The sequence below is a fragment of the Macrotis lagotis genome, chromosome 7 (genome assembly GCF_037893015.1).
Source record: "Macrotis lagotis isolate mMagLag1 chromosome 7, bilby.v1.9.chrom.fasta, whole genome shotgun sequence".
NCBI classification, from domain to species: Eukaryota; Metazoa; Chordata; class Mammalia; order Peramelemorphia; family Peramelidae; genus Macrotis; species Macrotis lagotis.
In genome coordinates, this window is record NC_133664.1 from 19,831,311 (window position 1) to 19,853,878 (window position 22,568).

Consider the following 22,568-nt stretch of genomic DNA (forward strand, 5'->3'; position numbering starts at 1 on the left):
CTGGATTTGAACTCAGGGACTCCTGATTCCAGGGCTGGTGCTCTATCCACTGAGCCACCTAGCTGTTATTGTTTAGAAGGGATGTGTCTAATATATCTGTCTTTCTGCATTTACTTATGAATTCCTTGTGCCATAGCATGATACATTTTTGGAATAATGCTTTATTAGGCTGAAAACTAAGTGTACTCTTTAAGAACTCCCATTCAGTGACCATGATTGCTCTATCAAATCTAGTTTCCCCAAAATTTTGTTCAGATACATATTTTTTTCTACTTTTTTGAACTTTTTTGAATTTTATAATGGAATATTTAAAGTCTCTTAAAATGAGAGTTTTACTGTTTAAGTAAATCATAAAATCACAAAGATAAAAGAAAGTACCCAGGACTTCTTCCACTAGTGATATAAATCACCACTGACTTCTCCAGGACTTACGTGCTAAAGAGAGTATGGCAGTACATCTAATAAAAAGCAGGAAAGAGATTTTTAAATATCCTTAATAAGATTTTATCTTTTACTTCTATCCTTCCTTTTCATCAGCAAGGAATTTTTTACAGGAGAAATTGGATGTGACTGTTTTCTGAAATATTGGCTAGAAGGTGTCATTGGTCCTTAAACTTTTGGTCCAAAGGTTAATGTATGTTGGTGAATGTTTTAACCCAGTCAATAAGATTGCTGCTTTCTCAGAATCAAATATGAAAAAGCAGATTTTTAAAAGATTAATAGTATCATAGACAAAGGATAATAAATTAACAAATAGAAGGGTTGTACCACAGCCATTATCATTTCCATTTTATAAATTGAAGAAGCTAAGGTTCAATCAAAAAATCAATAAATATTTATTAAGCAGTCTTCTAAGTGGTCACTTCAGAAAAGTTAAGTAAGTCACTCATGGTCATAGAGTTACAGCAGATAAGGGATTTTAGAGATATTCTAGGCTGCCTCCTCATTTTACAGAAGCCCAGAGATGTTAGGTGACTTACCTCAGGTCCCACAGCTTGCAAGCAGAGACAGGATTTAATCCCGGGTCTATGAACCAGACAAGGAAGTACAAAGTAAGTTAGTGAGGTTGGGGATCAGGAAGGGCTTTCTATAGAAAATGGTGTTTGACCTGATCCTTGAAGGGAACTGGAGAAAATAGAATACAAAAGCTGAGAATTGGAAGAGATTCAGTGTCCTTCTGAGGCAACCAGGTGACAAAGAGTGTAGAGAAGGCTGGTCCTGGAGGAAGGAAGATCTGAGTTCAAATCTGCTCAGATGCTTCCCAGCTATGTGACCCTTGGTAAGTCACTAAACTGCCACTACCTCCGTTTTCTCATCTATAAAATTAGGTGCATGGATCTAATGAGATGATAATTAGAAAATGTTTCTCATAGAGCCTGGAGCCAAGGAGCTCCATGAAAGAAATACCCCCTATGTGTGTGTATGTGAGTGTGGAAGTATTTTGTGTGTATTAGTGTGTGGTATGTCTGTGTGTCTGTGTCTGTGTGTCGGCTTGTTTGTGTGTGTGTGTCTGTGTGCATGTCTGTGTGCGTCTATGTGTGTATGTGAATGTGGAAGTTTTTTGTGTGTATTAGTGTGTGCTGTGTCTGTGTCTGTGTGTGTGGGCTTGTTTGTGTGTGTGTCTGTGCATGTCTGTGTGCATCTATGTGAGTGTGTCTGTGTGCATGTCTGTGTGCATCTATTTGAGTGTGAAAGTATTTTGTGTGTATTAGTGTGTGGTATGTCTGTGTGTCTGTGTTTGTGTGTGTGGGCTTGTTTGTGTGTGTGTCTGTGCATCTATGTGAGTGTGTCTGTGTGCATGTCTGTGTGTGTCTATGTGTGTGTATGTGAGTGTGGAAGTATTTTGTGTGTATTAGTGTGTGGTATGTCTGTGTGTCTGTGTTTGTGTGTGGGCTTGTTTGTGTGTGTGTCTGTGCATCTATGTGAGTGTGTCTGTGTGCATGTCTGTGTGTGTGTGAGTGTGGAAGTATTTTGTGTGTATTAGTGTGTGGTGTGTCTGTGTGTCTGTGTGTGTGGGCTTGTTTGTGTGTGTCTGTGCATGTCTGTGTGCATCTATGTGAGTGTGCCTGTGTGCATGTCTGTGTGCGTCTATGTGTGTGTATGTGAGTGTGGAAGTATTCTGTGTGTATTAGTGTGTGGTATGTCTGTGTGTCTGTGTCTGTGTGTGTGGGCTTGTTTGTGTGTGTCTGTGCATGTCTGTGTGCATCTATGTGAGTGTGTCTGTGTGCATGTCTGTGTGCGTCTATGTGTGCGTCTATGTGAGTGTGGAAGTATTTTGTGCGTATTAGTGTGTGGTATGTTTGTGTGTCTGTGTCGTGTGTGCATGTGTGTGTGTGTGTGTAGGGGGGAGAAGGCCCCAACAGGAAGAGCCCATTGTTAACTTTCCACTGGGAGCGTTTACGCCTCAGAAATCAGCAGAGGTTACAAATCAGTTTTTGTTGTTCAGTCGTGTCCTACTCTCCTTGATCTTATTTAGGGTTTCAGTGGCAGAAATATCATAGTTTGCCATTTCTTTCTACAGTTCATTTTCCAGATGAGGAAATTAAGGCAAACAGGGGAAGTGACTTGTCCAAGATCACCCAGATAGTGAGTATCTGAGGCAGGATTCGAACTCATGAAGACGAGTTTTCCAGACTCCAGACCTGACACTGAACACTACAGCTCCCCCTACCTGCTGAGCTCTAGAGTGTCTCTATCAGTGGTCTCAAACAAAAACAGAAATGGGCCACCAAACCTCACCTAAGGATCTCTGTGATGCAAATTGACTTAGAGAAAAAATGACAAATTATAATTTTCCAAATGTTATTATACTTTTATTCATTTTGTTGACTGTTTCTCCAAGACACTTTAATGTGACTCAGCTGCACTCTGAAGTTTTATCCCCATTTAGACGTGACTTATGCTGGACATCTCTCTGTTGTTGTCCTTTGTTTTTATTTATTCATTTTTTTTTTTATTTTGGAGGCAATTAGGGTTCGCTGACTTGGCCAGAGTCACACAGCTAATAAATGTGTTAGACCAGATTTGAACTCAGGTCTTCCTGACTCTGAGGCTCTAGTTGCCCCTAGTCCTTTGTTTTCAAAAAGGACCAGTGCCACCACAGACCGATAGCGCCTCCTGGGCAGTTCGATTTCAGTAAGTCAGGGCTGCACAAAGACAGATCTGCAATATCTATCAACTTACATCTCTGGCCTAGACCTAAGCTAGGGATGGAGATCATGGAGGGCGAACCTTGAAATGTGTCTTCCTTTTTGTTCTTTAAAGAGTGAGTTGTTAAATAATTAGGGTTGGGAGGGCGAGAAAGCAAAGATGATACAGAGCCCCCTGTTCAACTATTTCTATTTTCATTTTTTTTTGTGTGTGTGTGTGTGGCTCAGATTTCTCTGTACTATCCCAGGGATGGGAAGTGCACTCACCTCAGACAAAGGGATGAGTTTCTTTGGGCAGGATTATAGCAAGGCCTACAGAAAATATGCTTCTCCTTTGCCCAACATGCCCAGTCTTTGGGATGGGATCCAATCTCTTTTAATTGGATTGCCTCTACCACAAAATTAGGTCATCGTGTACTGTTCTTGGGACTCCTCTTTGCTCGCCATTGGTTGTAGTTGGGTGAGCTTCTACCAAAGAACCTTCAGAGTCATAACTACAATTAGCTTGGCCAGAAGAAACCCCACCAAAGTCGCTGGCCTGAGGCAAGTCTTAAGACAAATCAATCGATGGGATGATGATGGAGGGAAGGGGACAATGATACAATCTTGGGCTCTTATTAGGGAAAAAGGAGCAGGTCTAAAAACAGGGTTGCTACCTCCAAGGGGATGAAATTCCTCCACCAGCACCTCATTTTACTTAACCAGGTTCCAAGTTCAGTTGTTTCTACCTGTGGATATTGTATAAGTGCTGAATAAGCAGTTCTCCTTCCAGTGTTTTTTTATCCTGGGCTAAAACCTAGTCTTGGTTTCCTAATCTGCAAAATGGGATAATAATACTTGTCCGTACTACCGAGCAGGTCTATTGTGAGGCCAGATCCATGTCAAACTCTTTAAGAGGGTTTGCTTTTTAGGGGTAACTGGCTCCCTGCCTTGGTTGAAGAGAGTCCCCAACAAAACCGGGACTGAGAAATAGAATAGACCAAGGGAGGCAAAGCTCAGGTTCCAGGCTCGAGGTCCAGATGGGGTTGGAACAAAGAAACTTCTAAATAGGATACAATACAGTCAACATTTGCTAATGACTTTGCAGCCAGAGCAGAGGTAAAAGCTAGCTAGAATCCATTACCCTCAAGGAGAGCAGATGTCAATATGCTCTCTCTCTGTCTCTCTCTGTCTGTCTCTGACTGTCTTTCCTCTCTCTCTCTCTCTCTCTCTCTCTCTCTCTCTCTCTCTCTCTCCTTCCCTCCTTTCTCTCCCTCCTCTCCTTTCTTTCCTCCCTCCCCCACCTCTGTCTGCTGTCTCTACACATACACACACACATCCAAATGCTGATAATGATATCTGTCCTTCATTCTTGCAGAAGATCAGAGTATCAGGGAGGTGACGCCATGACAAGCAAGAGAATTGAATTTGTGTGAGGAGGCTGCACTAAGTGACCAGCTACAGTTTTTCCCTCTGGAACCATTTGCCACTGGGATTTGAGAGAGACAGAGAGAGAGAGAGAGAGAGAGGTTGAGAAAGCTAGTTGTGTATCTCTATACATACTACACACACCCATGTAAATAATATATATATATATTATATGTATTATATATATATATATATATATATATATATATATATATCATCCACTGCTAGACATAACAAGAATGGTTGCATGAGTGATGCATTATATGAATACAAAGGGTCTTGAGGACAGTATTATATACTTTTTCCACAGTATTATTACTGGTCTCTGGAGCATAGAAGGTTCATACCAAATGTTTGCTGGGTCTCGCACTGGGAGAACACTTTTCAAATCACTTTGACATGTTCTAGAGAGTCTCCTGAGTCATAGAGAGACTTGTCCTGAAAGTATCAGACTCAGAGCTTCCTGACCCTAAGCCCAGTCTATTTCTCCTCTGCCTTGTTAGCTCTCAGATATGAGAGAGCGACAAAACCAAGTGCTTCTCACTTGCACTGGCTCCAGAAAATGTGACCTAATCCTACCATCATCTTTTACCAAGAAATCCTAGGACTTGGGTCAATCTGAGGAAATTTAGAACTTGATTGTTTCCTTTTGTTAATATTTTATTTTTTCTGATAAGATGCAAAAATCATTTTAACCTTTTTTTTAAGTTGCAAATTCTTTCCTTCATTCCCTTTTCTCCTTCCTTGTTGAGAAGGCAAACAATCTGATATAGAAGGGGTTATTTCTTAGCTGTCTCTACTTCAATCCATAAATATACCTGGGGGCAGCTAAGTGGCGCAGTGGATAGAGCACCAGCCCTGGAGTCAGGAGGACCTGAGTTCAAATCCTACCTCAGACACTTCATAATGACCTAGCTGTGTGGCCTTGGGTAAATCACTTAACCCCATTGTCTTGCAAAAACCTAAAAGAAATATGCCTGGAATGCCTATGGGGTATAGACAGTACCACAGTAGAGATACTGAAGAAACTAGATGGCCAAGTGGATAGATCCCAGGTCTGGAATCAAGAAGACCAGAGCTCAAGTCCAGACTCAGACGCTTCCCAGTGTGTGATTCTGGGAAACTGTCTGCCTCCGTTTCCTATAAAACAGGAATAATAGTAACACCCACCTTCCAGGGTGATTATGAGGAACAAATAAGATAATATGTGTAAGTCTTCCCGATAGAATGGAAGCTGCTGGAGGTCAAGGATTATTTTGTCTTTGTAAAGACATCAAATTGTACTAGATAAATGTTTGGTAAACTGAGCTGAGTGATAGCTCTCCAAAGTTGGGGCAGGGGAGTCTCCTGGGGCTCAGACAACCCATAATATTCCTCGTTTGGTTTTGGTTTTGTTTTCAGTATGGGATAGTGCTTGATGCCGGGTCATCCAGGACCACTGTCTACGTGTACCAGTGGCCGGCGGAGAAGGAAAACAACACAGGCGTGGTGAACCAGACCTACAAGTGCAGTGTGAAAGGTAAGACACTCCTCCAGCTCCCGGGAATCAACACCAAGGCAAAGGGAGCGAGAGAGGGTTGAGTGTATCTCCTGGGGGATGGTCTCTCTTTCAGGGACAAACAGGACGAGAGAGGGGCAGGGCCGGAGTCTGAGGAGAACCCAGATCAGGCGTTGGGATGCTCAGTCTGCTGATAATTGAATGATTTTGAATAAATCACTTTACCTTTGAGAGAGGTTAAGATTGCCCCCAGCTAGGGAAGGTATGAGGTGGGATTCCTAAGTTCAGTGTGCAAACCACTTCACCATATTGCCTTTCAGGACCCCCCTGCTCTGATTGTCCATCCTCCCAAGATCCCTTCTAGGTCTCCAGGGCCAGAATTCTATCATTCTATATCCCTGCTCTTATTTCAGATAAGGTACCTAGCAGACTTCCTCCTTCCTTGGGCCCCAGGCAATGGGAACAAAATAATATCTGCTCTTTGTGGTGTAGACATGTGAAGCTAAAACTCTTTGAACTTCTTGGAGAGGGGTCCTGTGAAAATACAGGGATGAAAAAAAAATGCAGGGAGGGTTGGGCGAGGCTCTCCCTAAGCAATTTTCCAGGAACACCGGGGAAGACTGAGCTCTGCAATTAAGCATGCTCTTAGGAGCCTTTGAAAATGAGATGTGCACTTTCTGAGGGGGAAATGATATATGTGTGGGTAGTGTGTGGTTCAACCACACTCTAAATGAGGTCACATGTGGGAGAGAACATTCCTACATTAGTCTCTCCTTTTAGAAGACCTGGATTTCATCCTCGTTGGCTTACATTTGGTTGTCTGAAATTAGTCCAAGGCAATTAGCAGTTCCAGGGAGCTTCTTTGAATAGAGAGCAGAGAGGCTCCCATCCATCTGTACAAGCAAGTGATTTAGATGGGTAACAGTGGTGAAGATGGACTGATGTCCGAAGTGCTAAGGCTTGCCAAGTTCTTTGCCGTTGGATTCTCACAATACTTCTGTCAGATAAATGCTACCAGAATCATTGTACCCATTTTACAGATGAGGAAACTGAAGCTGAGATAGTTTAAGTGACTTGTCCAGAGTCAAAGAGCTAGTAGCAAAGGCAGGATTTGAATTCAAATACTTTTTAACCGTTAAATTAACAACAAGAAATTTTAGCAGGGACAAGAGGTCTAGAATATTTAGAGGAAATAATGGGAGAAAGACAGTCCTGAAAGGGGGACCTCAAATAACACTCTAAAACAGTGACCATCCAAAGAATTGGGACTGATTAAAAAGTAGAAAAGCAAGTCAGGAAATGGATCACCTTAGGATAGATAAAAAGCAATTAAACTCAGGGCAGCCAGGTGGTGCAGTGGATAGAGCACTGGCCTTGAAGTCAGGAGGACCTGAGTTCAAATCTGCCCTCAGATACTTCATAATGACCTAGCTGTGTGGCCTTGGGCAAGTCACTTTAACCCCATTGTCTTGCAAAAAAAAAAAACGATTAAACTCAATAATCCAGTGTCCAATAAACCCAAGGACATAAAGTGCTTGAGGAGGCTTCCCTATTTGACAAAAATGCTGGGAAAATGCCACAAGCAATTGAACAGAAATGAGGTTTAGATCAACATCTTAGACCACCTAACAAACATAGGTCGTTGTTGCTCTAAGTCTGGGTCTCTACCCTCTAGGCCATAGTGCCTCTACTCTTTAGGGAGCTCTTGGGCCCTTCTTGTTTTATTTTTGGGGTAAGACGCTGATTTCATCCCTGGTCCCACTTGTCCCCCAAACTACTGGGCCATCACCACTCAACTTCCCAACCCAACCTTAGAACCAAGCCAACATGATGTTCCTCTAGATAAGAAAGTACACCTGTCCCACCCTCAATGATTATGGGGTGCCACACCTAGAAGCTCCTGTATAGCCCTAATATCCACAAGGCCGCCCATAACCATAATGAACCTCTATGCTACAATTTTAACGAGAAATCAAATCTACCATAGGCTATTTCTTACCTGTTCCCATCCCAATGTCCTCATGTAAGGATATCTATTCCTGTCATTAGATGGAAGAGGAGGAGATAGGAAAAGAAGAGTACGTAATTAGAGAATGTTACAGGCTTTCAGTAGCCATTTAATCAGTTAACAAATATTTATTAAGCCCCTACTCTATACCAAATATACTGTGCTGTGAGATGGAAATGCAAGTACAATGAGTGGAACAATTCCTACTCACAAGGAACTTCCATGTAATGGGGAAATGTCAAGTTGGATCCATCTGCCTAGTCATCCAATCATCCTCCCATCCATCCCTTCATCCATCTCTCTATTCTTCCTGTGTCTCTCTCCATCTGTCTCCACAGTACATGTATATTATGTATTTGTATGTACATACATAAATGCACATCTACATACATGTGCATAATATAATGTGCATGTGTTGTATATGCATCTTGTGAATATTTATATTAACATATTACATTTATTCTGTCTGTACATTAATTCTGTATAGACATATAAGGAACAAAAATACAATGAATAAACACAAATGAATGTCAAATGGAAGAGAAGGCCCTACTGAGAGGATCAGGTGGTGCTTGAGCTATGTCTTGAAAAAAGAGAATTTGGGGAGGCAGACATAAGAAGGAAATAAATTCCAGGTGTATGAGGCAGAAAATCCAAAGACAAGGAGCCTGGAGTGTCATTTTTGAGGAATAGAGAAATAAAAACTTTGGTGGATTGTCGAGTGTGGGGCAGTAACCAGTTTGCATTGAAGTGAGAAAGTTCACTGAGGCAGGAATCCCCATTATAGAACATACTGACAAGTGGCCATGCAACTTCCAAGGAGAGGGACCTCCACCTCCAGAGGGGACCCTCTCCCCTTTGAATTAGAAGGATCCCAGCTTGCCCAGACTTTCTGGAGTCTTTTACCTCAGCTGCCCATTGCTCTCCCTTTCCTTTCTAGAGGATCACAGATCTAGAACTGGAAGGGCCCAAGACATCATCTAGTCTCTTCCCTCTCATGTCACAGTTGAGGAATCTGAGGCTTAGATAGACCATCCAAGTTCCCAGCTGCTGTATGACAGTGGTGAGATTTAAATCCTGGTCCCTTCTCCAAGCATGGCTCTCTTTCCACTGGACTTTGCTGCCCTTCTTAGGTCACTGTGCTAATTTTGTTTTGTTTTTATTTGTTTGCTTTGTGGGGGGGGGGGGTTGGAAGGCAATGAGGTTAAAGTGACTTGCCCAAGGTCACACAGCTAGGCAATTCTTGCGTGTCTGAGGTCGGATTTGAACTCAGGTCCTTCTTGCTCCAGGGCTGAGGCTCTATCTACCCTGCCACCTAGCTGACCTTATATATGTTTTTTTTTTGCAAGACAATGAGGTTAAGTGATTTGCCCAGGGTCACACAGCTAGGTAATTATTAAGTGTCTGAGGGCAGATTTGAACTCAGGTCCTTCTGACTCTAGGGCTGGTGATCTATCCACTCCACCACCAAGCTGCCCTATTGGACAGAATTTCAATCCTGAAGGCAGATTGGGTTATAGTATGCCATTTTCCCACTAGAGTGCTTACTCCTTGTGGCCAGGACCTGCAGCGTCTTCATCTTTGTATCTTTAGTGGCTGGTGCAGTGCCTATCACATAGCAAACACTTATCTGATTCTTGCTAATGGATTGATTAGAGAAGGTATTCAAAGAGTAACAACTTCCTTCTTTGCCCCCCCCTTTCTCCTGGTCCTAAACCACCCTTAGGGGCTTTCCTTCCTTTCCTTCCCTACTGAGGGTCACAGACCTACACTGGACTTATTTCATAGTAGGTTCTTTACCAAGCTCAAATGAAGAACATGGAAACTCTTAGAAAAAGAAGGAAATGAAAAGTTCTAGATACCAAAAATATTGTTTGATCAGCTTTCTTCTATGAACACCCACTAGGACCATTCTCAATCACTGAGCCTTGAGGAGGAGGAGAGGACTCAACCTCTCTGAGTGAGTGTCTGTGATTTGAGGGGGAAATGTGACAGAAGCTATTTGACTTACTTTAAATAGATTACTTACTGTAACTGGATGGTCCCTCTTTCCTCGGGGCAGCCCCATGGCTCTAGGTAGAAGCTGATTGACCAGAAGCCCTGACATTACTGTAAAATGAGCCTAAAATAGCAAATTTCCTTGTTGGCACTCAGGTTTCTCAGTTTTTCTTTGGCGGGGGGGGGGGGAATGAAACCATCTCCCCTCCACATACTCAGCAGCTTCAGTCTGACCAGTGATCCCTTAACTGGTGAATTCTCTGATAACCAACGTAGCTCTGCTACCTCCCTGCACCCAGGAGACTGGAAGAGAATGGTGGACCACCATGACAAGTAAAGACAGACAGTCCTTCGTAGGAGAAAAGACAGAATGGGAGAGAGATACAGATGGTCATTTGACTCTAACACAAGCCATAGGTTCCTTTTAGAGCAACCAGGATTGAGAAAAAGGGAAGTTGGAGAGTCCAAATGAGAAAGGAAATGTTTTCTCCAATGAAAAATTAATCAAGAAGTTTTTCTTTAATTGCCTGCACTATGTCAGAACCTCAGGATTGGGGATACAAAGTCAACAGTTAAGCAGTCCCTGCCTTCAGGGAGCTTCCCTTCTTTGGGGATACAATGCATCTTCACCTGGATCTAAGGAAGGAGATACACAACAAACCATAGGGGTAACATCGCCATGCTGCTGAGATATCTTTGGGAAGGAATTTCCAGCTGGACGTTTTATCTCATCCCACAGGCCAGACTTCCTAAAATAGTGGGGCATGGCTAGGATTAAAGTGTGGAGCCACTCCATGGCTCCTGCAAGTCTTGATTCATGGCCATCAGGGAGCCAGGAAGGTCCAAAAGAGGCAGTGGGACCCTTTTCTTGGCTGAGGAGAGATTGAGCAAACCAGTAATTGCTTCTCCTGAACAGGGGAAGGGCACTACATGCCCAAGCATCACAATGGACACACCCGGGGGAAGTGTGTTATTATGGGTATGGACGTCTTCAAAAAAAATGGCTGAGGAGAGGGTGCTGGAGCGGAGGGAATGGTGGGTGGTGCCAACTGTTGTTGGGAGCTCCTGGCAGTGGGTTTTTCATATCTCATACTTCAGTCCTCACTTCTCTCAAATACTTCATTTCTTCCTGCCCTAACAAAAAGTCAGACTTGTGAAGGTTCAGTCATTTTAATCACATCCAACTCTTCATGACCTCGTTGGGGTTTTCTTGGGAAAATTACTGGAGTGGTTTGCCATTTTCTTCACCAACTCATTTTAAAAATGAGGAAACTGAGGCAAAAAGTATTAAGTGACCCAGTATCATACAGCTAGTGTGTGTTTGAGGTCACAACTGAATTCAGGAAATCTTCCTGACTCCAAAGTTAAGTCTCAATTGACTGCACTGTCAGACTGTCCTCATCCTAGGTCACTCACAGAGTATCCAAAGAGACTTTTGGGACACCATGTAGAGACCTTGGCTCAGTCTCACTATCTTCATCTGTAAAATAAAGGAATTAGACTAGAATAGATGGACATTGAAGTATCTTTCAGGTCCAGATGTTGGGTCCTATTCTCTAATGTTATTATGCTGTATTCAGAGATAATCTGGCGTAGTGGTACATATGTTGAACTTGGAAACGAGATACCTGAGTTCAAACCCTACCTCTGATTCTGGCAGCATGCCCCTTCTTTCCAAGTATCTGTAAAATGGAGATACCAGTAGCATCTAACTTACAGGACTGTACTGAAAAAAAGCAGTTTGTAAATCTTAAAGTGGTATCAGTGATTGTTACTTTAAAATCAATCCTTACACTATTTTTTCAGCCCAGATCTAAGTCCCTTATGATTCCCTCTCTTGGGCTCTTGGGAGCAGCCAAGATAGTTTTCACATCGTATTCCTTGTTTCTCCCCCAAATCCTATTCTTTTTTAAAATTAAAATCTTTTTTAAAAATTTGACAATGGGGTTAAGTGACTTGCCCAAGGTCACACAGCTAGGCAATTAAGTGTATGAAGCTGGATTTCAACTCAGGTCTTCCTGACTCCACGGCTGGTGCTCTATCCACTGCACCACCTAGCTACCCCCAAAATCCTATTCTTAAAACTTTTTCAAGAAAGACAATCTGTTGTTACTAATTGATAACGGAGCTGAATGAATGAATGAATGAGTGAGTGAATGAGTGAATGGCATTAGGTGATAAAGCCCCGTTCTATGTTCTATGTTTCTCCTTCTAGGCTCTGGGATTGCCAGTTATGGAGACAATCCCCAGGCTGTCCCCAGAGCTTTTGAGGACTGCATGCAGAGAGTTAAGAAGAAGATTCCCTCTGACCTCCACAAAAGCACCCCGGCTCATTTGGGAGCCACAGCCGGAATGCGGCTACTCAGGTAGGATCTTGGAAAATCTATGCGATTTACAGAAATATTCAAGCTTTCAGTGATGAAATTCAGTCTCTAGAGACTAGTTGGAAGAGAGGAACCCAATATTTGAAAGAAGAGACTTTGGGGGTGCTTTTCTGCTTGGCCCATAGGACAGGATGAGGACCAGTGAGTGGATGGCATGTACAAAGGGGCAGATTTCAACAAGGAAGAGTTTTCTGACCAGGAGAAACATTCCAAAGTGGCATGGCCCATCTCAAGCGATAGTGGGCTTCTCCTCACCAGAGGCTAGATGACCTCTTTTTTTTAATTTAAATTTTTTTCCCAATTATGTGTAAAGATAATTTTCAACAGTCATTTTCTGTAAGATACCGAGTTCCATGTTTTTCTTCCTCCCTTCTTTCCCTCTCCCTCTCTAAGTGAGTAATCTGCTATAGCTTAAACATCTATAGATTGCCTCTTATCAATAATAGCATGGAGGGAATTCCTCCTCATTTCTTCTAACTAGGAGATTCTGTGAACTAGAGGTTCCCAAATGATTTTCTTTCTTTGAGGATTTAATGGAAAGCAAATAGTCATTGAATTAGAAGGGGAAAAAAAGAAAACATCTCCTTGTGGTTCCACAGAAAAATGTGGATTTTAGAGTACATGTTCTTCACTTTAACTTTCTCTATAATTTGTTGTTCTTTGGACAACAAGGCTTCACTCATTTCAGTTAAATATTTCTATAGTTACTTCTTATCTATCAAGTAGAATGAAAAATTTCTAGGGGTGACTAGGTGGTGTAGAGGATAGAGCAGCGGCCCTGGAGTCAGGAGTACCTGGGTTCAAATCCAGCCTCAGATACTTAATAATTACCTAGCTGTGTGGCCTTGGGCAAGCCACTTAACCCCATTGCCTTGCAAAAAAATAAAACCTAAAAAAAATAAAAAGGAAAATTTCCAAGTTACAGGATCTATTTCCAGGTGAAACCTTTTGTTGGCTGCCATTTTTTCAAGATGGTAGACTGAGTCTCAAAATGAACTGAAGGTCCCACATTCCATCCAAATCAGTTCTACTGGTAGGGCAGCCAGACAGAGTGGTAGAGAGATGGCCTCAGAGTTAGGAAGGTAAAGATTTAAGTCATAATCTAATATATTGTGGGAGGGGAAAGACCTAAGAGGCCATCTAGTACAACTCTCCTGCCCCAGACTGGCTATTGTGACTGTTGGCAAGTCACCTCGTTTCTTAGTAAAGTACAATCTCAAATGAGCTAATATTTGTAAGGTTCTTAGCCTGGTATCCTGGAGGCACTTTTTTTTATTATTGTTATTATAATTATCATTCAGTGTTTCTAGGTAATTCTCTAACAAAAACTGATGTAAATCTGTGTTGGTAAAAGTCGTTTCCTCTTTGGCAGGAGGAAATCACAGGTCCCAAACAAAGCAAGCAAACAAATCTATCAGCTCCTTTGGAGGTTCCCATTACCCAGATGAATAGATTTAAAACAATGAGGAGTTGAATTCAAGCAGAGACCTCACATCCTTAGGGTCAACTATATTTGGACATAACTTGCGGCCAATCCTACTGTCTTTGCAGTATTTCTCTACTGTATAATTCCCTTGAAATTTAAGATTGGGATTGTGGATGGGGAACATGTCACTTAAAGGTTGCCTCTGGTTTCAGAACCAAGGGTTTCTTTGTTTCTGCCCTCTGTGAGGTGGGAATGTGGGAAGAGGACCTGAAATCCCAAGGAGGGGGAGGGAAGGAAGGGAAGAAGAAAAATGTGGAACTCATATCCAAACTCAGCCATGAGATTCTGTCCCTTGGAAAGCCACGAACTTCTCTGGGCCAATGTTTCTTCCCCATAAAGTGGGGAAATTGGACTAGATGTCTCCAAAGTCTCTTCTGGCTCAAGTATGTGAATTTATGAGCCTTCCAACTCTAACCTATGGGCCTATGATGCTAAGATAAAGAAGTTCATTATTCTCTGTTCTAGATTATTCTCATGTTCTAGATTCCCCTGAAAATCTAGACTCTTCAGTGAGAGTCACTCACCTGACTCCATCAGCTATCCCGCCTTTGTTTCTCCATAGTTGCTTTAGATGAGCAACCAAAATAGAGAGAAAATCTGAAGTCTTGGCTCCTTGCTTGAGATATAATTCAATGTCAGACTGCCTTTGCTTCAGCCCAAATGATGTAGAAATTTTTTTTTATCCCATAACTTTCTCAGTATGGTTGCTCCAGAGAGAGACCATGTGGTGTAGTGGATAGTGACCTTGGAGCCAAAAGACCTGGGTTCAAGTCTCACTTCTGACACACACTGGCTGAGAGACTTTAGCCTCTCACTATTCTAGGCAGAGGTGCCAAACCAGATTAATAGGTAAATGGGGAAATGTTTACAGTAAACAAATTAAATAAAACACAATCTAATATAGATAATGTTAGTGTGCAGCTGTCTAAGTCAGCATGAGGTTCTCATTTCTACTTGCGTTTGTCACCATCAGTCTGGACAAATCTACGAGAAGATGCTGACTTGTTTCCCATCCCAGGGCTCCTTCGTTTAATGAAGTCAGCAGTTCATTCCCTAGCCCCATCCTGCAATTACTCCCAAGATATTTCTTTAACATCCCCCCCTTCCTCTTTCAATGAAAAACTATTTTTTAATGTTCCATATAGTTTTAATTTATTTTTATATGATTTATATTTATATTATATATTCATATTATTTTTTTAATCAGGTACTTTTTGGTTTTTTTATTAATTTTTATTAAAGATATTATTTGAGTTTTACAATTTCCCCCAATCTTACTTCCCCTCCCCCCACCCCCCACCCACAGAAAGCAATCTGTCAGCCTTTACTTTGTTTCCATGTTGTACTCAATGAAAAACTATTAATGGTACACACATAAATACCTAAGAGGACTTAGTATTTGAAAAATTCTCACTTGAGAAAATTACATTTGAATTATTTCATTTTTTTTCCTAAGAGGTCTTAGAATTTAACTTATTTCTAAGAGGAAGAATAACTTAATAAAGTTTAATAAAAGTAATTTAATAAAGAGTGCTTTAATGAGGGGACCCAGCAAAATCAAAGGCAGAAAATTAAAGGAAACTAGATGGGAACTGGGAAGATAGTGATTTGTGTGTTTTTTTTAAATTGGTGATAGCAGGGCATCCCATTTGCAGAATGACCCTTCCTCTTCCTCCTCTTTCTCCTTTTCCTCCTCCCCACTCGGTCAGCAAGCATTTATCCAAGGGAGGAAATAGGACAAAAGCAAAGGGGACTGTAAAGAAGGGAAATGACAGGAGAGAAGGGGGCACTTGAGAGATGTTGATGATGACCACGACATCAGGAAGGTGAGGCCATCACACGCATGTGAACTGGATCTGAGTGAGTTGGGCTGTGCTAAGGTCAACAGCCTTACTTTCTCCTCCAGAGCCACCTCGGGTGGACTGGAGATGGTCCTAATGGGAGACAGTCAGAGTGACGTGAGTCACCCAAGGCCGCATAGCTAGTCAATGTGAAGTGTCTGAGGCCAGATTCGAGCTCCCATCCTCCTGACTCCCAGGCCAGTGCACTATCCACTGCACCACCCATATGCCCTGAGAGATATTAGGAAGGTAGAAACAGTAAAATTTGCTAAGATTGATATAATGGCTCAGCCTTTGACAATCACTTAAACTCTCTGGGCTTCAGTATCCTCACTTGTAATAGGAGGTGTTGGATGAGATGGTCTCTGATCTTCCTTCCCATTCTAGATCTAGGAGTTCATCAGCCTAGGAATATACCTCTCGGGGCCTCAGTTTCCTCATCTGTAAAATCAGGGGCCCAGACTAGGTCCCTTCTAGATCTGTCTGATCCCTGATGCTCAAGGAACTTCCGTGTTAACAAGGAAGACGCCAGCCCACCTCAGAGGATGCCACAGGAAAAACTGAATAGAACAGAGGAATGGAATGGCCTGGAGGCTGTGCCTTTGAGTCCCTTCCCGCCTCCCTAATTCTTTTACAGGTTGCAAGGTGCCTCCTGGACAGAATACTGGACTGGAGCCAGGAAGACCTGAGTGCAAATTCTGCATCAAAGTCTTAGACTTTCCTCTCAACCTCAGTTTCCTTTTTTTGTAAAATAGGAATAACAAACTCTCTCAGAAGGTTATTAGAAGAATCAAGTAGAATTATATATATCCACACATACATCTCTATCTACACCTATATTTATAATATGCATATCTAGATGCATGCACACATTTCTATATTTACAAACTTATGGCTTTCTACACACACATCTCTATTTATGCACACACATGCATAAATAAATATATCTATATTTTTATATACCTATATCTCTCTTTATTAACATACACACATTTATGCATACACAAATACAAAGCCTTATGCATATTGATTATACATCTATATATCTATAGGTACATACCCACATTAATATCTATATAATTCTCTATGAACCTTAATGTGCTCCATAAAATTTTAGCTATTATTTTGATGATTATTGCTCCTTCCTAAGCCTTCCCTTCAGATGGACTTGCTGCACAGTGGGAGTGTACAAGGTCTTTTTCCTGACTCTTCTTGCTATATAACCCTGGGCATGTGCCCTAAGAAGGTTCCTAAAACTCTAAGTTATAGCTCTGGGTGGGCAGAGGGTGTTTCCACCCTGAGAAACCTCCAAACAAGCTCTCAAACAAGCACCCCACTTTTCCTTGGAGGAGCCCTTTTCCCCTGGCACCCAGTGCACTGCTCCCCATCCTGCCACTTGGGGTTAAGGGGCTGCCCTGGGTGGTTTTGGCTTGCATGGGGTCTTCTGTGCCAAGCCACAGCTGCTCCTGCAGGAGCCTTTTTCCAGAGGTGCAGGTGATGAGGGGTGACAATAACATTCTCTGGGGGTGAAGCCATGTTCCGAGAAGACCATCTGACTTTCCCCTTGCTTAGCTCTCTGTGTTCTGATCATTGCGTAGGTTGCAAAACGAATCTGCAGCTCGAGAAGTCCTTGCAAGCATTCAAACCTACTTCGAGTCTCAGCCCTTTGATTTTAGGGGTGCTCAAATCATTTCTGGGCAAGAGGAAGGGGTGTATGGATGGATTACAGCCAACTATTTAATGGGCAATTTCTTGGAGGTGTGTGCAAACAAACTGCATGGTTTCTTCATCTTACTATTTATTATTATCCCCTGGGGTGGCAAGCTTGAGCCGAGATCCATGCATGCTGACCCGGCAGAACCATTGTGTAGAACTCCTATTGCATAAGAGCCAGGAAAATGTCCCTCAGGTGACTACTCAGGAAAAATAACCCTGCCATCTCCCCAGGACAGGCTTCATTTTTCTCTTGTATCCCCCATGTTTAATGTGGTTCTTTGCATGCAGTAGATGGTAAATAAATGCTTTCAGGATTGCATTGAAAAGACAATCATATATGGGTATAACTGGGGGGATAGTTTACTGACATAAAACCAAACTGGGTCTGGAAGGGGATATAGAGATACTTTTTGCCAGTTTATAGGGAATTGCTGCCAATTGCTGGAGATGTAATAAAGCAACTTCCAGCTCCTCTACCCTTTTCCAAAGGAGGATTAAGAATGTGAGCATATGCTTGATTTTGTCCCAAGTTGTTATTGGACATGTGCATTTTGAACTTATAAAGGACTTCCACTGGTTTATTATTAGGAGTCAGTGAAGTCTAATGCCAAGATCCATGCCTCTGTTTGGGAGAACTGGATTCAAATTCTGCCTCTTGACACTATCTGTGTACCTTTAGGCAAGACACTGTACCTCCCTGGGCCTCAGTTCCTTCCCCTGTAAAGTGGGGGGAGGGTTGCACCACATGGCCTCTGCAGTCTCTGACACCTCTAAATCTATAGGTGACCCCTAAGGTCCCTTGGAGCCCTAAATCTATCATCTTAGGAGCCACTTCATTTGAATGGAGTCTTCTAAAACCCATTTCCTTAATCATCTGGGATGGCTTCATGCCTGCTTTCCTGATGTAGAGCCTGGCACCAGGCTGCTTCCCCAAGGTACAGACTGGTGGGTAGAGGAGCTCAGGGAGCCCCAGCAGACTAGCATCTGGTTTCCTTTTCTTTTCTCATGTTATAGAAGAACGTGTGGAACACCTGGGGCCATCCTCACGGGGTAGAGACGACAGGGGCTCTGGACCTCGGTGGGGCCTCCACCCAGATATCATTCGTCCCCCAAGAGGAGGCTGGGCACAGTGCCAACAGAACTGTGCAGGTGTCCCTCTATGGCTATCCCTACACGCTCTATACCCACAGCTTCCAGTGCTACGGCCGAGATGAAGCTGAGAAGCGGTTTCTTGCAAGGCTCTTCCAGGTAAATGAGAATGTGATTGGGGTCGGGTGGTGCTATGTGGGGTGCCATGACTGAACCTAATCTTCCTTCCTGGATGTGTGATTTGTCACAAATGATACTTCAGTTTATAAAATCATTGACACAAACCCTACTATTGTGCCACATGTCATGGATTTAAAGAATGATCAAGTGAGAGGGGGCTGGGGTAAAGTGAGTTAGGGAATCAGCTCTGGAGGCTGGGAGGTCTAATCCTGACCCCGACACTTATTAGCTGTGTGACCCTGGGGTAGTGACTGACTTCCAGGGAAAGCTTTTCTGCTAGGTCTAATCAATGTCATTGAAATGACCAGCAAGTGCAGAATCACTGAATCTCTCAGTGGACAGGACAAAGTATCTCTGGATACACCAGGACCGGTGCAGAACTCCCTTCTGTAGCATCTGCCCAAAGAGTCATCTATTCAACCTTGCTTGAAAGTTTTCAGTAAGGAATGGGGAACTCATTAATGACTCCATCCTGGGACAGATCTAACAGTCAAGGAGTTTAATTGTTGTTTCGTCATGTCCAAACTCTTCATAACCCCACGGACCAGAGCAGGTCACATAAAGCTGAAATTGGCTCATCTTCCATTTATATCCATGACTGCTGGCTGGTTCTGACCTTGCAAAATCTAATCTCTCCTCCACTCAACAGCCCTCATCTTCCCCAGACTGAAGAGTCCCAGTTCTTCATCCAATTTTTGCATGGCAGACTAGAGGCCATTCATCATCCTGCCCACCCTCTGCTGACTTGTCACCAGATTACCAATATCCTCCCCAGAATGTGTCACCCAGAACTAAGCGATGTAACATGGATAGGGCAGAGGCTGAGGGCCTCTTGAACCACTGGGCCTGAATTGTGCTGCTTCTCAATGAAGTCCAATAGAGTTTTTGTGCTGACATAGTGCATTACTGATGCATGTTGATCTTGACATCTACTAATTCCCAGAAAAAGACAGACAGACAGAGATAGCGAGGGAGGGAGGAAAGGAGAGGAGGAGAGAGAAAGAGAGTGAGTTAGTCAAGTTAGAAGTGAAGTACACATGGGGTAGGATTTTATATTTATTCCTATTAAATTATTGATCTCAGTTTTCTAGCACACTGAGATCTTTTTGGATCCCAAGTGACATTTCACATTAGCTCTCCTTCATAACTCTGTGACATCTCTGATTTGCTATGAATTACATCTGTGCTTTGAGTGAGTTTATCTAAAAAATGTGAAAGTATATAGGGTCAAATACAGACCCCCATGGCACTCCTCTAGGGGTTTCTTTCCAATTTGACATTGAGTCATCAATGACTACTACTATTTTTTTCCAGTTATCAATCATATCTTCATCCAAATGTCTCTGGCCCCTAGCTTTCTCTCTTTTTTTAAAAGTTTGTTTATTTAAGGCAATGGGGTTACATGACTTGCCCAAGGTCATACAGCTAGGAAATTATTGAGTGTCTGAGGCTGGATTTGAACTCAGGTCCTCCTGTCTCCAGGGCCAGTGATCACTGTGCCACCTAGCTGCTCCCTAGCTCTCTATTTTATCTATAAGGATTGCATGAGAACTTTTGTCAAATGTTTTGCTAAGATCTAGGTATGTGTATACTACATTTCTCTGTCTAATTAGTCACCTTGTCAAAAAAAGAAATGGGGTTAGTCTGGCATGACCTGTTTTGGGGGAATTGAGCTGACTTTTGGTGATCATCACTTCCATTTCTAAATTCCTAGAAAGCATCCCATTAATCTCTGCTATTTATTATCTTTGGCCCATCCACCTTGGTCAGAACCCCCATGTACTTTGAGCTCCCTCTTTTTAGCTGTATAGTTTAAAAACTGCTCATTTTAGTTTTCTTGGCCAGCCTCAGTTTATTCTGAACTTTAGTACTTCTGATATGATTTTTTAAAAAAAAATTTGATGCCTTTTATTGTTAGATCGCATTCATTTCCAAATACGTATGCCCCCTAAGTCTTAGTATAAGGATGATGGTGGTGTTTGTCCTTCATCCTTGAGGAAGACTATGACATCGGGAAGATGATGTCATGAAAAGCATTTAATTAGAATTGGAGTGAGGGGAGTTGGTGCTAAGTTACCAGCCTCACTTTCTTCTCTGAAGCCATCTGGGTCCAATGGCCAGATATGGACCAGGACGACTGGAGTTGACCCTGGATATGAGGCAGTCAGGGTTAAGTGACTTGCCCAAGGTCGTACAGCTAGTAAGGGTCAAGTGTCTGAGGCTGGATTTGAACTCCCATCTTTTTAAGCTTTAATATCTTTAAAATGCTCTATATATCCTTCCCTCCTCCTTGCCCCTGGCTAGGTAACAATGGAGAAAGAGAGAGAGAGAGAGAGAGAGAGAGAGAGAGAGAGAGAGAGAGAGAGAGAGAGAGAGAGAGAGAGAGAGAGGAAGGGAAAGTAAGAGAGAGAAAAAGAAAGAAAGAAAAGAGGAGCATTTGAACAACACCAACCAAAATATCAAATTTGTCTAATAAATCATATAAGCTATGTTCCAAACTCTTAGTCCCCCACTTTTGCAATGAAAAGAGGGAGGTTCTTTTACTCAATTCTTCTCTGGAACAAAGCTTGATCACTAATTATATTGTGTTCAAATTTTTATCATCATTATTATTATTATTACTAACAAAAATAATAGCCTTGCAAAAACCTAAAACAAAAAAAAAAGGTAGCTAAGGTAGACAATGGATAGAACACTGGACTCCAAGTCAGAACTTGAATCTTGACTCAAGGTAATTACTAGCTGTGTGATTCTGGGCAAATCACTTAAGTTCTCAGCCTCAGTTTTTTCATCTGTACAATGGGCATAATACAGCACTTAACTCACTGGATCATTATGAGGCTCAATTGGGATAACGTTTGGAAATTGCTTTGCAAACTTTAAAAGGCCATGTACCTGCTAGTTACTGTTGGTGTTACCATTATTATTTTTATTATTATCATTATTATTTAACAATGAACTGAGCATTTAGGTACAGTGTTTGGGAGAATTTTATACTATTTCCAGAATAGAATTTTCATCAGAGAATTATGGCTTATGGCTTATTATTTCAACCTATAGGATTCGAAAGACAAAGTCAAGCTGGTCAATCCCTGCTATCCTCAGAATTACGTGACCACTTTAACCATGGAATACATATTTGGGAGTCTGTGTACGGAAGAGTTAAGACCATCCAACTATGACCCAGGATCCAAAATTGCCCTGGAAGGAATGGGGGACCCTGCTTTGTGCAGAGAAAAGGTGTATTCTCTCTTCGATTTTCAAGTTTGTCACGACCGGGAAGACTGTTCATTTGATGGGGTCTATCAGCCAGCAGTTAAAGGAACATTTGTGGTAAGATCGAAGGAAATGTAATATTTCTTTTATAAACAGGCATTTGCCAACCCTTCGTCCTTCCCTCCTGAAGCGTCCCATCGAATCCCTCTTCTTCCCTTTTGGGCCACCCTGAGTAATGTTGCTTTTGTTTGGTTGGATTTGTAGGCTTTTTCGGGATTCTACTATGTCACCAACGCTTTGAACCTCACAGGAAGCTTTTCTTTAGACACCTTTAATTCAAGCTCATGGGATTTCTGTTTGCAGAGCTGGAGTCAGGTCAGTGAGGCTTCTTCTGAGGTTTTTAAGGCCTTGCAAGAATCCTGTTTGTGTCTCATTGTTTGCATGGGGTCTTCCCCAATAGACCAGGAGCACCATGAGAACTAGAACTGCTTTCTGGTTTTGGTTTTGGGTCTGTCTTTGTATTCCAAGTTCTTGACATTCTTGACATAAACCCTGCAGATAATAGATGCTTCATAAATACATGTGGATGGATTCAC

General features: G+C 42.3%; 1 protein-coding gene across 4 annotated transcripts in view; it reads left to right on the forward strand.

Annotated features, from left to right (window-relative positions):
- The window catches only part of ENTPD3 (ectonucleoside triphosphate diphosphohydrolase 3), a 43,597-nt gene that overhangs the window by 14,147 nt on the left and 6,882 nt on the right, over positions 1-22,568 (forward strand). For all 4 annotated transcript variants that reach the window (XM_074195582.1, XM_074195585.1, XM_074195584.1 and 1 more), the window contains 6 exons: positions 5,958-6,075; positions 12,276-12,426; positions 17,370-17,529; positions 18,502-18,735; positions 21,817-22,089; positions 22,237-22,347. In XM_074195582.1, coding sequence (XP_074051683.1) covers positions 5,958-6,075; positions 12,276-12,426; positions 17,370-17,529; positions 18,502-18,735; positions 21,817-22,089; positions 22,237-22,347 — 1,047 coding nt within the window. The remainder of the gene's footprint in view (positions 1-5,957; positions 6,076-12,275; positions 12,427-17,369; positions 17,530-18,501; positions 18,736-21,816; positions 22,090-22,236; positions 22,348-22,568) is intronic.